The sequence below is a fragment of the Heloderma suspectum genome, chromosome 10 (genome assembly GCF_057233095.1).
Source record: "Heloderma suspectum isolate Gila_16-S chromosome 10, 16-S_ref, whole genome shotgun sequence".
Taxonomy (NCBI): Eukaryota; Metazoa; Chordata; class Lepidosauria; order Squamata; family Helodermatidae; genus Heloderma; species Heloderma suspectum.
This window is the reverse complement of record NC_139467.1, coordinates 8,524,780-8,538,977: the sequence shown is the minus strand read 5'-3', so window position 1 is coordinate 8,538,977 and position 14,198 is coordinate 8,524,780. Positions and strand designations below refer to the sequence as shown.

General features: G+C 48.6%; 1 protein-coding gene across 4 annotated transcripts; it reads right to left on the bottom strand.

Annotated features, from left to right (window-relative positions):
• Positions 1-233: 233 nt before the first annotated feature.
• Positions 234-11,078, bottom strand: B9D2 (B9 domain containing 2). Of its 4 annotated transcripts, none has more exons than XM_084814962.1 (4): positions 10,822-11,078; positions 9,676-9,767; positions 7,918-8,043; positions 234-1,162 (listed from the first exon to the last, which is right to left on the bottom strand). In XM_084814962.1, exons 1-4 carry the CDS (start codon positions 10,920-10,922, stop codon positions 849-851), a joined length of 633 nt encoding a protein of 210 aa, XP_084671088.1. In that variant the 5' UTR covers positions 10,923-11,078; the 3' UTR covers positions 234-848. The 4 variants fall into 4 exon arrangements, with proteins under 4 accessions (XP_084671088.1, XP_084671087.1, XP_084671089.1 ...); XM_084814961.1 differs by having other exon boundaries at positions 10,996-11,078; XM_084814963.1 differs by having other exon boundaries at positions 236-1,162; positions 10,282-10,853.
• Positions 11,079-14,198: the final 3,120 nt, after the last annotated feature.

Here is a 14,198-nt window from a genome sequence, read left to right as displayed (position 1 = left end):
TGCTCACAGTTGCTGCTAGGTAAGCCTGCCTGGTCCCCTCACCAGGGGGCACTTTGCTGAGCGTCTCCTCAAAGCTGGAGCCAGCCCTGGCTTAAAGGACAATGGTTCATCCTACATTCTGCTTTGTGCAATGGCTAGACCTAAAACGGCATGCATATCTGCTTGAGGCAGGCAGGCATTCACCCACCGACCCACCAAAACAGTGTTTTCATCCCCACAAGCACCACGCAAAAAACACTGGAGAAAACCAATTTAATGTAAACAAACAAAAACAATATTCTTTTCAGAAATAAAATGGGAGGGGCGTCCACTGCAGGGCACAAGCACTGGGAACAGGGGCCCTCTCTGGGCCAAGCGATCTGACCAAACTGTTCGGTAAAACTGCAAATCAAACCAGGAAGGAACTTGACAGCCCCCAAAGTTGGTGTACCCGTGTTGCTCATGGGGTCAGGAACACGATCGAACTGGATCCTTATCCTCCCTGCCAAATACCATTTGGCCCATTTTCTGGTCCCAGAACCAGGGATCAAACTCAGCAATTGTCAGCTCGTATATTCCGTACCTGAGCCACTGAGGCAACAGCGCTTGCCTTCCCTATAGCCGGGGAAGAGCAGCAAGGCCCCATTTGCCCATGTACTTGCCAATCAGGCCAGATGGAGCAGATGTCCTCCCCTCCCGTCTGGACATCGTGCTCCCGTCTGGACATTGTGCTCACGGCTGCCAAAGAAGCCTTTCCTTCCCATGTGACAAGGTTTGCGGTCCTTGGGCCAAGAAGGGTGGGGAGCCATACACCTCCCTGCCTCCTGGCCCTGTGAGGATGTCCGTCCCACCCTGGGGTGGCCCGGGACTCAGCACTCGACGCCGTAGCGGTCAAAGTTGCGGAGGAGGACGGCCAACTGGAGGTGGACGGTGCCCATGGCGCGGGTCTGCAGGCGGTAGCGGTCGGTGCCCGTGTAGATCAGGTCGCTGTTCAGCAGCTGGGGGCCCCCGCCCACAAAGAGCTGGGACAGCTGCTCCTGCCACGAGCCCAACGGGCACCAGGTCACGCACTCCAGCTGGTGGAAGCCCGGGCTGGAAGGCACATGGCAGAAGCCGTAGCCGTACAACTCGGTCCGGCCAAAGGCATCTTGATGCCACACCTGGACGTGGAGCTTGGGCCAACCTGGCAGAGAGAAGGAAAGGGGGGAGAAGAAGGAGGAGGGGGAGGCTTGTTAATATAGCACTTTTAAGCATGCAAAGCACTTCACATCATTCTCCCAGTAATAACAGCCATGTAAGGTATGACAGGGATTTAAGAACATAAGAACCTAAGAAGAGCCCTGCTGGATTAGACCAAGGGTCCATCTAGTCCAGCATTCTGTTCACACAGTAGCCAACCAGCTGTCAACCAGGAACCCACAAGCAGGACACGAGTGCAACACCCACCCATGTTCCCCAGCAACTGGGGTATATAGGCACACTGCCTCTGATACTGGAGGTAGCACAGGGCCATCCGGACTAGTAGCCATGGATAGCCTTGTCCTCCAGGAATCTGTCCAACTCCCTTTTAAAGCCATCCATATTGGTGGCCCTCACCACATCCTGTGGTAGTGAGTTCCATAGTTCAACTATGCACAGTGTGAAGGACTTCCTTTTATCTGTCCTGAATCTCCCACCAATCAGCTTCATGGGATGATCCCTTTGGATTCTAGTGTTTTAAGCGAGGGAGAAAAATGTGTCCCTATCCACATTCTCCACACCATGCATAATTTTGTGGACCTCTATCATGTCTCCCCTTAACCTCCTTTTTTCCAAGCAAAACAATCCCAGCTGTTGTAACCTTCTCTCATAGGGGAGATGCTCCAGCCCTTTGATCATTTCAGTTTCCCTTTTCTGCACTTTTTCCAGCTCTACAGTATCTTTTTTTAGGTGTGATGACCAGAACTGGTGTTTGGCCAGGACGGGTAATTGTAACATTGCTACATCTCCCATGTTCCCTCTGGTGTGGACTGAGAGAACAGGGGCTTGTCTCAGGCCATATAGCAAGCTCCCAGCTGAAGGAGAGGTTTGCTCCATCGGCCACAGGGTAACCAGTATTCCCTAGAGGCAAAGGGACTCCATCTTCAGGGATGAAAGTCTTTGATGCCAAAAATTAATAACTCAGACTCTGCATCCAGAAATTGGCAGGTTTCGCCCATGATTCCTCCAAGGTCTAGGTCTCCCTCCCTCAACACCGATGGGGCACTGGCCTTCTATTACATCAAAAGAGAAGGCCACCCTCTTCCATGGCCTAAGAAGCCCTCATCCCGAACAGGACACAACCTAAGCATGGGTAACTGCGCCTGTCTGTATTCTTCCCCGGCATCTCCTAGAATCATAGAGTTGGCAGGTACCTCAGAGATCATCTAGTCCAACCCCTGCCCAATGCAAGCTCTGCAATGCAGGATGCAGTGACAGCATCCCTGCCTGATGGCCATCTCACCTCTGCTTAAATACCTCTAGCAAAGAAGAAACAACCATCTCCAACAGCCAAACAGCCATTTTTAAGCAGGAATTAAAGAATCTACTATTCTGGCAGGCCTTCCCTTTTTAGAACTCTTGTTATTCTTCGTTGACTCTTGTACACAGTTTTTATACTGTGTTGTTCTTATTGTCAGACTTTTTGTTAAATTGTTTTTAACTTTGCACGACGCCTAGGGTATCTGTATATAGGCGGGTCATAAAATGAATAAATAATAATAATAAATAATCTCCAGAGGCAACCTGGTCCACTGTCAAACAGCTCTTACCACTAGGAAGCTTCTCCTAATGTTTAGCCAAAATCTACCTCCCTGCAATTTCCACCTATCAGTTCTAGCCCTGCCCTCTGGGGCAACGAAGAACAAGTCTGCTCATCTTCCACCTGACAGCCTTTCAGATATTTGAAGACCGCTATCATGTCTCCCCTTAATCTTCTCTTTTCCAGGCTAAACAGACCCAGCAATTTCAACTATTCCTCATAGGACTTTCTCGTCTCTCTAGCAGCCTTTCCCAACTTGTGTCTCTCTACATGTTTTGGACTTTATCTCCCATCATCCCAGCTAGCATGGCCAATGTCAGGTATGCCAGGAGTTGTAGTTCAAAACATCTGGAGGGCACCAGGTTGGGGAAAGCTGTTCTTTGGCTTCCCTTGCTGTAAAAATTCAGGTTTGTAAGCTCACTGAGGCAAGGAACTGTCTTTTTCTCTATAGATTTGTCAACTGAGAAGTCTTTATGCATCTCATCAAGTGGGCTCTAGTCCACAAAAGAATCTGTAAGTATAACGTTATCTGTCTTTAAGGTGCCGCTGAACAATTTGCTGTTTTTGCTGCAAATTTATTTTATTTATTTGAAATATTTTGATACCACCTTTAAAGATTTAAAACTTTCAAGGCAGTTTACCAAATAAAAACATGAAACAGTAAAATATTTATATAGTCATACGATTAATTAAAACAGCATCAAAATGCCATTCTAATACAAATAAAAAAGAAAAAGAACAGGAACAGGTTAAAACCATCACATGTAAAATATGAAATATGGGCCAGCGCTGATCAAAAGTGGACTGAAACATTTTAAAGGTCCATTTAAAAGCACTCGGGGAGGGAGCCAGGTATGCTTCTAAATGCATTGGGGGTAACTGGGGAGGAAAGGCATTCTGCACATGTTCAAAGGGCATTCCCCCTCCACATATTGGCTCAGTTCAGACATCACACCAAACCATGCTTTGTGCTTCCAGGCATACAACTGGCAAACCATGGTTTTGAGATGCTTGTCTGCTTTTATTTTCCATCTGCTAACACTCAGCTTCAGAAGTTCACTCCCGTCTGCACACTGCAGCTATCTTGAGGTGAAACAACAGCCCTGTGATTTATCAATGGTTTGAGAACTCAAAAGTAATGGGCACCACAGTGGTTTGCTTCAAACTGTGGGTTTGATACCCTGGTTTGGCAGCCCCTCATAAACCATGGCTTGTGGGCTGATGTAGGTTCAGACATAAAAACAAACCATGGATTGGTGTGACACCTGAATGCAGCCGTGATGTCCATTACCCTAAGATAGCCTTCCCCAACCTGGTGCCCTCCAGATGTGTTAAGACTACAACTTACATCATTCCCAGCCAGCAACTGGAGGGCGCCAGGTTGGGGAGGGCTGCCCTAGGAACAAGCCCAGAAATTCAAAAGCAGGTTTAAGGCTAAGACCAGACTCAGATTGAAATGCAGAATGTATTTATTCTGTGCAGAGCTATCCCCCAGCTAAAGAAATCTTGGGGCACAATCTTATGGATGTTTAGACAGAAAAATGTCTTCCCACCATTCCCCAGCCAGCAATTCTGGCTAGAATTATTGTTTTTGTTAATGGAAAGTATAGCACTGTAACACCATAACACTATAAAGCTTCTCTCTCTTTTAAAAATCCCTTTCTGGTCACCACCATAATGGGAAAAAAATGTTAAACCAAAATTAGGGTTACTGCATTAATGTGTGTTATAGCACTTTAACAGCATAATATAAAAATTAACACTTTAGCATTGTGGTAGTATAGCACTAGATCTTTCATTTAAAAAATCTAGCTGGAAAATATTTTTAGTGATAAAGAAAAGATTGAGTAAAACACAAAAATGGGGTTGCTCCCAGAGAAGGCTTTTAATGTGCCATCACCCTCCTTCATTCATGGAATTTTACAGGGGATCCAGATTGCATCATTGTCATCCACTTGTAATCCTCCTGGGTTTTCCCACCACTTCTTCCATCTTTTTTTCTTACTGCAGAAAATATGTTAAGGAAGAAAACAATATACTGCACAATGCCTTCTGACCAGTGGAAGCTGGTAGCTCTGATGTCAGTGGGGTGATGAGTCCGCTCCAGATTTCAGTCCGACCCAGGCAGAACTCTAAAGGAGCTATCCAAGGTGCTTTGCTTCTCACTGCTTCTGACTGATAGTGCTAGGAGCCCTCTGTCGGGAAGCACTCAGGGTCACAATGGCACCCAGCACAAAGGCTATAATGAACATGTGCCGAGTTGTCATAGGTTTGCTTTTCCAATACATCACGGCTCAGGTCCAAACCCCACCCTTTAAGAAGGACAGAAGAGTAGTGCAAAGGCATCTGCAACTGTGGAGATTCCAGTCTTCTTCAGATCTTATTTTTAAGAAGTCAGGCTTTCTATGGTCTAAGATGGAAGAACCATGGGGAAGACACAGAATGAGCACAATTGGATGACAGTGTCATGAGGACAACCTGCTAAAACAAGCACGCAAAGCACAGTAATTCCACACTAAGGCCCTTGTGTGGAAGCAGCCTAGAGTTGCAGTTCTCCCCATACCGATCTGGGAGTAGGGACTCATCACATCCAGTGGGACTTACTTGAGACTAAGCACATATAGGATTGTGCTGTGAACCAGTAAAAAGTCCCGGGTTCAAATTGCGCCTTTGCCATGAAACCACAAGAGAGCCTTCGCTTAAGCCTAATGCCAGGGCCTCTGAGCATGTGCAGAGTTCCCTTCCTCAACTGCTGGGGAACTGCAGCCAGTTTTCTTAGGGCATACCAACCCTACAAACTTATATTGTTTTCATTCCACTTTCATTAACTGTCATGGTTTCCTCTTCCACACATCCCAAGAATGCACTGTGCAAATAACAATACTGGCCTCCTTTACAGGGTTGTTAGGTAACACGTGAGATGTGTTTGAACACTCAAAAAGCACTATAAATACTAGATGTGATGTTGACCATGATGCTGCTGAAGACCAGGCCCCTCTCTCCCTCAGAGTCTGGCTCCCGCAAGCTCATCGCCGCTCCCCCCATCAATTTGGTAGTTCATATTTCATCATTAGCCAAAGATTGGCTATTTTTTGTTCATTTGGGTTTTTAAAAAACCTTTCTGCCTGAGCACTGTGTTCCCGGCAATAAAAGGGAACTGGGGAGGCATGATTTATTAATTATGTGGATTCTTGTTGGCCAGGAAGAAAAAAGGCGACAGCGGGAGTTTTTCTGCATCAATCCGCTCCTCACTCCCCTGCCACACATGCACGCGCCTTCCCCAGCCTTTTCTCGCCCCCCGCTTTCCGGTCCAGCCCAGCTTAGCCTGCAAAGAGGCAGTGGAGAAGCCCACGCAAAACAAACCAGCTTTGCAGAGCGCACAAAAGGCAGTGAGCTCCGGCAATTAATCCTCTGCTGTTCTGACCGGCTTCGCAAGGCCGGCTGGTTCCTGAGCTCTTTTGTCTGACGGAGTGTATGATATACATGGATTAATTTCCTTTTATATAGGCAGTTACCTCAACGGTAGTGAGGCAGGGGGTGTGGGGGAGAAGAGGAAGCAAGTGGGGAAATACAAGAAAATAGAACCCGATGGCCACAAAGGCTGGGAATACCAGAAGTGAAGAAGGGGCGGGAAAGAGGTATGAATGCCACGCCTAGATTCATCAATGGCTACGCAGCCTTCCCCAGCCTGGGGCCCTCCAGGTGTGTTGGACTACAACTCCCAGCATCCCCCACTGGGGGATGCTGGGAGTTGTATTCCAACACACCTGGAGGGCCCCAGATTGGGGAAGGCTGTGTGTCCTCAAAGTCATAGAATGAAAAAAGGGGAAGGGGAAGGCTGTGTGTCCTCAAAGTCATAGAATGAAAAAAAGATTAGACAAACTGATGGAGGACAGACCTTTCAACAGCTAGATAGGTCTTCCACATGCAGGAGCAATCTACCCCTGAAGACCAGGAAGGGCAACGAACACAGGGAGATGGCCGCCATTTTCGTTCTCTGTCTTGTGAGCTTCCAGGAGGCATCCAGCCTTCCACGGTTAGAAACCGGATGCAGGGCCAGATTAATCTTTGGTCCGGTCCAGCAATGGCAGGCTCCTTGTGAGAGGACTTTCACACTGTCTGATCATATGATTTGCTTGGGCATCATCCCCCGCCATTTCATGACCACAGGTCAGCTTCAATGAATAGTGCCTCTGGGTAAGTGCAGAGCGCCTTTTCTCAACTGTTGAAGACCTGTTGAAGACCTGCAGCCAGTCTGCAAGCCAATTTTCTCAACTGTTGAAGACCTGTTGAAGACCTGCAGCCAGTCTGCAAGCCAATTTTCTCAACTGTTGAAGACCTGTTGAAGACCTGCAGCCAGTCTGCAAGCCAATTTTCTCAACTGTTGAAGACCTGCAGCCAGTCTGCAAGCCAATTTTCTCAACTGTTGAAGACCTGCAGCCAGTCTGCAAGCCAATTTTCTCAACTGTTGAAGACCTGCAGCCAGTCTGCAAGCCAATTTTCTCAACTGTTGAAGACCTGCAGCCAGTCTGCAAGCCAATTTTCTCAACTGTTGAAGACCTGTTGAAGACCTGCAGCCAGTCTGCAAGCCAATTTTCTCAACTGTTGAAGACCTGTTGAAGACCTGCAGCCAGTCTGCAAGCCAATTTTCTCAACTGTTGAAAACCTGTTGAAGACCTGCAGCCAGTCTGCAAGCCAATTTTCTCAACTGTTGAAGACCTGTTGAAGACCTGGAAGAGCTTCTCCAAAATGGAATTTGGCTAAAGAAGGTTCAGCGCCCCTGCAATATTGGTTTCACACCCCATTCATCACTGTCACGGCCCCCACCCTGCCAAATAATCTCGGCAACTGCAGTCTGGTGGGGATGCTGAGGATTTCCTTAGCCCCACCTCCCAGGCACAATCCCCAGAATTCCCTGCAAAGAGGGAAAAGCGAAGTGTTAAACCTGTTTAAGTCTGGAAGCGTAGCTGCGCCCTCCGAACTAACAGACAGGGCTTCCAAAGACTGTCGGCGATTGCGCTGTGCAGCACTACGGACATGAATCAGGTGGGGATCTCAAATTTACAACACTGCAATAGCAAGGAGCCACGGAGGAAAGGAAAACTGGCGAGTGACTTCCACTCTCCCCGGTGCCAGGGCAGAGAGGGGCAGCCCCTTACCCTGTAAGCCTTTGGCGGCAAAGTGGACGTCGATGGGGTGGGACCAGTAAGCCACATCATCCAACTGGGGGTGGTCGACTTGCGTCTGCCCCTCCCGGAGCCCTGACAGCAGTTTCCAGGCACCACCTGGGAGAAGGAAGAAGAGAAGGAGTAGAAGGTGAAAACCTTTGGTTCGGAATATAGGAAGCTGACCCTTATGAAGAGCCTAGAGAACTGAAAGCCTGGAAGTAAACAGGAAAAAGAAAATGGGAGGGGAGATCCTGTTTCCCCCCAGCTTTTTCCCCCGAGTCTTCTCATCTCTACTTGAGACAGACCTTTAGGGCACAATCCCAGGCACATTTAGACTGGGAAATGTCCTACAGTTCCCAGCACTCTCCAGCCAGCTATGCTGTAGGATTTCTTTTCCGTCTAAACACGCATAGGATTGCGCTCTTAGTCTGTCACGTACCGATCAGTACCATGAGCTCTGACTAGGAGCAGCTTTTCAGGGCTGGGAAATATTGGAGGCCTCTGATACAAAAGCCTTATACAAATCTTTGGTGCAGCCACACTTGGAATACTGAGTACAGTTCTGGTTGTCACACTTAGAAAAGGATATTGTAGAGGTGGAAAAAGTGCAATAAAAGGGCCACCAAAATGATCAAAGAGCTGGAGCAACTCCCGAATGAGGAAAGGTTACATCTGGGACTGTTTAACTTTGGAAAAGGGCAAGTGAGGGGAGGCATGAGAGACGTGGACAAAATGACGCATAGTGTGGACAGAGTGGAGAGGGAGACATTTCTCTCCCTCTCTCATAATATTAGAACCCAGTGGGGCATCCCGTGAAGCTGATTGGGGGAGAGTCAGGACAGATAAAAAGAAGGACTTCTTCACACAGCGCAGTTAAATTCTCAAATTTGCTACCACAAGATGTAGCGATGGCCACCAACCTGGATGGCTTTAAAAGGGGATTAGAGAAATTCATGGCGGACAAGGCTATCAATGGTTATTAGCATGCTTCTGCATACCAGTTGTTGCGGGGAACCTGGGCGGGAGGGTGCTGTTGCGCTCATGCCCTACTTGTGGGTTCCTCGTCGACAGCTGGTTGGCCACTGTGTGAACAGAATGCTGGACTAGATTGGCCTTGGGTCTGCTCCAGCAGGGCTCTCCTTATGTTCTCCCTTGACCTGGAGATTCTCCAGTTCAACACAGTAGCCTCTGCATGCAGAGCAGGTGCTAGGAGCCCTCCTTTTGGGGGAGAAAGATAAGGAAAGCTTGCGGAACCCCGGAAGCTTAACTGTGACTCAATTTGTGCAAGCAAGAGATTCCGGGGGGGGGGGGGTAAATCTGAGCGGAAAGTCCTTGAACCACTTCTCTCCGCACACCGAATCCTAGATGTTGTGAAGCCTTGCAAGCCCTGAATCTGCACTTTCTGTTGACCTTTTGAAGGAACAGAGCCTAGAGAACAGGGGTGGGCAACTTGTGGCCCTCCAGATGTTTTGGCCTGCAACTCCCATCAGCCCTAGCCAGCAGAGACAATGGTGACGGTGGGAGAACCTGTAGCTCAAGACATTTGGGGGAAGGCAGTTTTAAACAGAGATGGCAAGGACTGAACCTGAGACTCTCTGCATATGCTGCTCTCTGAGCTGCAGCTCCTCCCCACCTGTCTCCACTCAAACCCACACAGTCCAGTTCCCCCTCCCAGGATGAAGGGCAAACCCCATGCCTCCCCCTCCCTGTTTCGACATGGCAAGGTACAGACCATAACTCTCCACCAACCTGTGTGGATCCCCCATTTGCAAAAAAGGCTGCTGCTGGGGAATCCGCTGGCTCCCACGATCTGGCCAATCACGTGGACTTCAGCCATGGACCTGCAGAGGGAAGAGAAGTTAAAGGGAAAAGAGACATTGAGCCGAGGGCCGCCTGATTCCAGATCACTTGACAGAGGCTTTGCTTTGCTAAGCCTTTAATTGTCCCGCTGATATTCATGAGTGGCTACTACGTCTCTAGCGTCAATCTTCTGTGCCAAGGGAAGCCAAGTTCAGTGTCCTGGAATAGTACGTTCTGTGACCTGCATGCACATTTGCCATTTGCGCCACAGGTGGACTACTTGTGGCCCTCCAAATGTTGCTGGACTGCAACTCCCATCATCCAGCACCACTGGCTATTTTGGCTAGGGCTGACGAAAATTGCTGCGTAACAACATCTGGAGGGCCACATAAGAACACAAGAAGAGCCCTGCTGGATCAGGCCAAGGGTCCAACTAGCCCAGCATTCTGTTCACACAGTGGCCAACCAGCTGCCCGCAGCAAACCCACAAGCGGGACACAAGCGCAACAGCACCCTCCCGCCCAGGTTCTTCAGCAACTGGTGTACACAACTTACTGCCCCTGATACTGGAGGGAGCATAGAGCCATCAGAACTAGCAGCCATTTGACAGCCTTCTCTTCCATGAATCTGTCCAATCCCACCCCTGACCTATTCAACGGACACCACCGGAGGCTCTGCTCGGTGCTCACACTCTCCCGAACTCTTCCTTGCTTGCACGCTACCCTGCCTTCTTTGCACACTCAGTATCGCGCCCACGCAAACGCACCACCTATCCCAGTCCTAACATGCTATTGGCTGAACCGTATCCTTCAGAACATAGCTGGCGGCGGGATCATGGGAGACGCAGTGCCACCCATCTTCCGGGCGCCAGGCCCGGGTTAGGCTGACCCAAAGGTCTGATTTCGCTAGCATTTCATTAGTTTTACTTCGCGTGGCTTATTAGCTATGGGCTGATGGACCTCTCCGGCTCATAGCCAGCTACGCTGGTGGCCATCACCACGTCTCGTGTCAGCCTCTGAACGAGGCTCCTTTGCACGCAGCCCAGCCATCCCCGGGCCTTTCTCCGTTTGCACGCTCGCCCTCGCACTCACGCACCACCAGACTTCAGTTTTCACACGTTCCGATGTGCATCGGTGAAAAAGGAGGGGGCTGGCGCTGCGGTGAGGCGAGGCGAGGCGAGGCGACGGCGCCCCCATGCGCACGTGCAAAGAACACGAGAACTCGTCCCTCACTCTGCGCACGCGCGTGGCCCGCCATCCGTTCCATTACCTGCGCCTCCGGGAATTCAGCGATGTGAAGTCTTCAGAACCCCACAACAGCGCCCTCACTGGCTTCTGGGCCCCGGTTGCCGCGGCAACCTGGAAGCCCCGCCCAACGCGATAACCTGATTGGTTAGTTGATAGAAAAGGAGGCTGTCCCAGCTGGGAAAAAAGTGCAAGGGAAAGAGGAAGGCCGGCGCTGCCATCTTCAGTAAGGCAACGAACGCACCATCTTGGATATAGAGACATGAAAAGTGTAGAGTCACACATCATCATAATCGTTATCGATACTTCTGGCTTAAAATCGCGTCACTTTTCCATGCCAATATCCAGTGCAAAGCACTTCAGATTTTCTCCAATGTGATGCCAGCGACACCATTTTGGGCCCGCAGAGAGTCATGGCCAATGGCGAGTGTCAATTTTGGCGGAAGGTTATGCTGTGCCGCTCTATACTTTTCCTGTCTCTATTTTCTTGGATGGCTGGGCTATTTGGGTAAGTGAGGTCAAAGAAGGGACTGATCAACAGTACGAGGCGAAGGGGGCCATATTGAGTGTGGCATGAGGGGACATAAATATGAAAGGCGGACGTGGCCCCCTTGCTTCGTGAACCGCCATGTTGAGCGGGCCTCAGAGAGCCGTTCTAGTGCAGCCATGTTGGGAAGGACGTTCCTTCCATGTTGCCTAGGCAACGAAGTCGAGACTTGAAGAGGCACGGGTTCAAATTCTACACAAATCCGGGGGGGGGGGGGGCTCGAGACAAGGCAGCTTAACAATATCAGTTCCATCTGTAAACTGGAGCATCAACTAGGGTTATTACTTTTTCCCTCATGAAAGTTGCTTCCTTTCCTTTAACACCTAGATGTAGGCAGAAACTAATGCAGGTTTTCATATTAAGTCACCTGAATGCTGATAAAAGCTACACCTCTTGAACATCTGCCTGTTGTGTAGTTGCTAAGGGATAAGAACCCTGCTGGCTAAATAAAGAGATAAGATTCTGTCTTAGGGTGGCCAGGTGCCCTATTTTACAGAGGACAGTCCTCTATTTGAAGGTGTCCCCCATTTGGTGGGCCGTCCAGTGCACATCTGGTTTAAAGTCAAAGACCTGTAAGGAGGAAGTTGAATGTGAGCACCTGGACAGCAGACTGAGCAGACAGAACCACAGCGTCTAGTCGATCTCTCCGCTATGGTGAGCTGGCTTGTATTTCTATTTAAAAAATAGTTATTATTTCTAAATTTGCACTGACACATATAAATTAGCATATGGAAATGTTGTGGCAATTGGTGTCCTCTTTTGGAGGGATGTGAAAACTGGCCAGCTTGTTCTGTAGTGATGATATGAAAATAAACACATCTTTTGCGCATTGTGCGGGCTGCTCATAAAGAGCAAGTGGCATGAACAAGATACTTCCAGAGGGTATGGTGGCTGGTAGCACCATCCCACAGCCTCCAGTGCCAATGAAATATCTTTCTCCAGCACCTAGGAAAATGTATTTTCTTACATGTAGATACCCGGAGTCAGTACATTTTTCAGTGTATCACCCAAAGCCAGCTTCTCAACACTATCCGATATACTAATTGTGAGCTCATTCTCTGAGTACTGATTCTTATGTAAGCAAAACAGCATGATCCATGCACAAGAGGGGAGGTATCAGCAGACTTGGGTGAACCCCACGATTTGCAGAAGTACAAAAAAATGTTAAGGGGGGGGGGGATCTCAACAACCCAAACCAGCCCAGTGAGGATTGAGTATGCTCAGTGCCCACAGAACAATGAAAAGAACAGAAAACTGGGTGGTGGTGGTGGAGGAGGAGGAATGGAATGGAACCCTGAACAGAAGCAATCTACACTGCAACATTCTGTTGCAGGTCTCACTAGTAAATTTCAGAATCTCATACTTACATACACATCGCTTGATCCATTTAAAAACGTATCCAGCCAATTAAATAGGCTCTTTTTGGAATATGCTCCAGTAAGAGGGATGCCAAGAACTAATGAGTTTGTTAAAATAGACACAGTACCTATTAAAGAGTAGAAAATAGAAGCATCCTATGCCTGTTTGAGCCCTTAAAAGGGATCTTTGAAGCAGAGAGAGAACTTTTTAAATAGGAATATTTTTGGAATACATTTCCTTAAAACAGGAACATCATATGCCTATTCGTGTCTGAGTAAGGATCTCTGAACTGGAGAGATAACTTGTTATTTCATGGCATTCATCTTTTCATGACAAAGCACAACCCCTGAAGTTAATTAATTGGAATGTTCCACCAAGAGGCGAGTATTAATGGTGTTTGCGGAAGGGTTTAGGAAAGGTCAAACTGTCTATGATGTAAGGCTGAGAGCCTGTACTTAGCCGAAATTGCTGATTGCAAGGCTGCTGCCATCCCAGTCAGCGGGGATTCCAAGTACAGCTCCACTTGGCCCAGGAATTGATAGAACTGGAAGGGCGATTTGTCCAACTTCCATCCCATTCGGTGTTTATTCTGAGAGCAGAAATGGCCTGCATGGGCAAGGATGTCTCACCTCTTGGGCAATTATATAGCGCATGCCAGCAAAAACAGCATCGTCCTCAATCCCTGCCCAGGGGAAGTCCTTTGTCAGAGGCTGGGTTCTGACAATCACAGAGGGAAAAGAAGCCGCCATGGCTTCTTTTCTCCGCCCCGTGTGTGCCAATTACGTGATCACCGTTTCCCTAATTACCCGCGTCGTGGGTTAGTGTGTCATCCGAACCCAGCGAGGTGTGCAGTAGGGGTGGCTTCTAAAGGTTGTGGGGTGGTTTAGAAACCATCCCCACCACACACCTCGTCTGGGTCAGACGATACGCTAACCCGCATCGTGGGTAATTAGGGAAATGGTGATTGTGCAAGCAGCACGTGCTGGGCATCATCTGAATCCGGCCAGAGGTACCGGCTATTTGCAGTGGCTCCTTGTGCACATATTGGCCCATCCAGCAATAAGTGTGTTCGTGTGAACGTGTAACTTAATTCCCACATCAAACATCACTGAAGCACCGACCCCTCTGCGCATACATTCTAGCACACTGCTAAAATCTCTTTTCCACTTGCAGTTTGTTGTAACATTTCTATGTTAAACACACACACAACTCCTTATTATGACTAGTTGAAGAACACACAATGCTACAAAATCCAGTGCACTACCTAATGCTCTACTATTTGTGCACATGCATTTACATACATGTGTACCAGAGATACACAC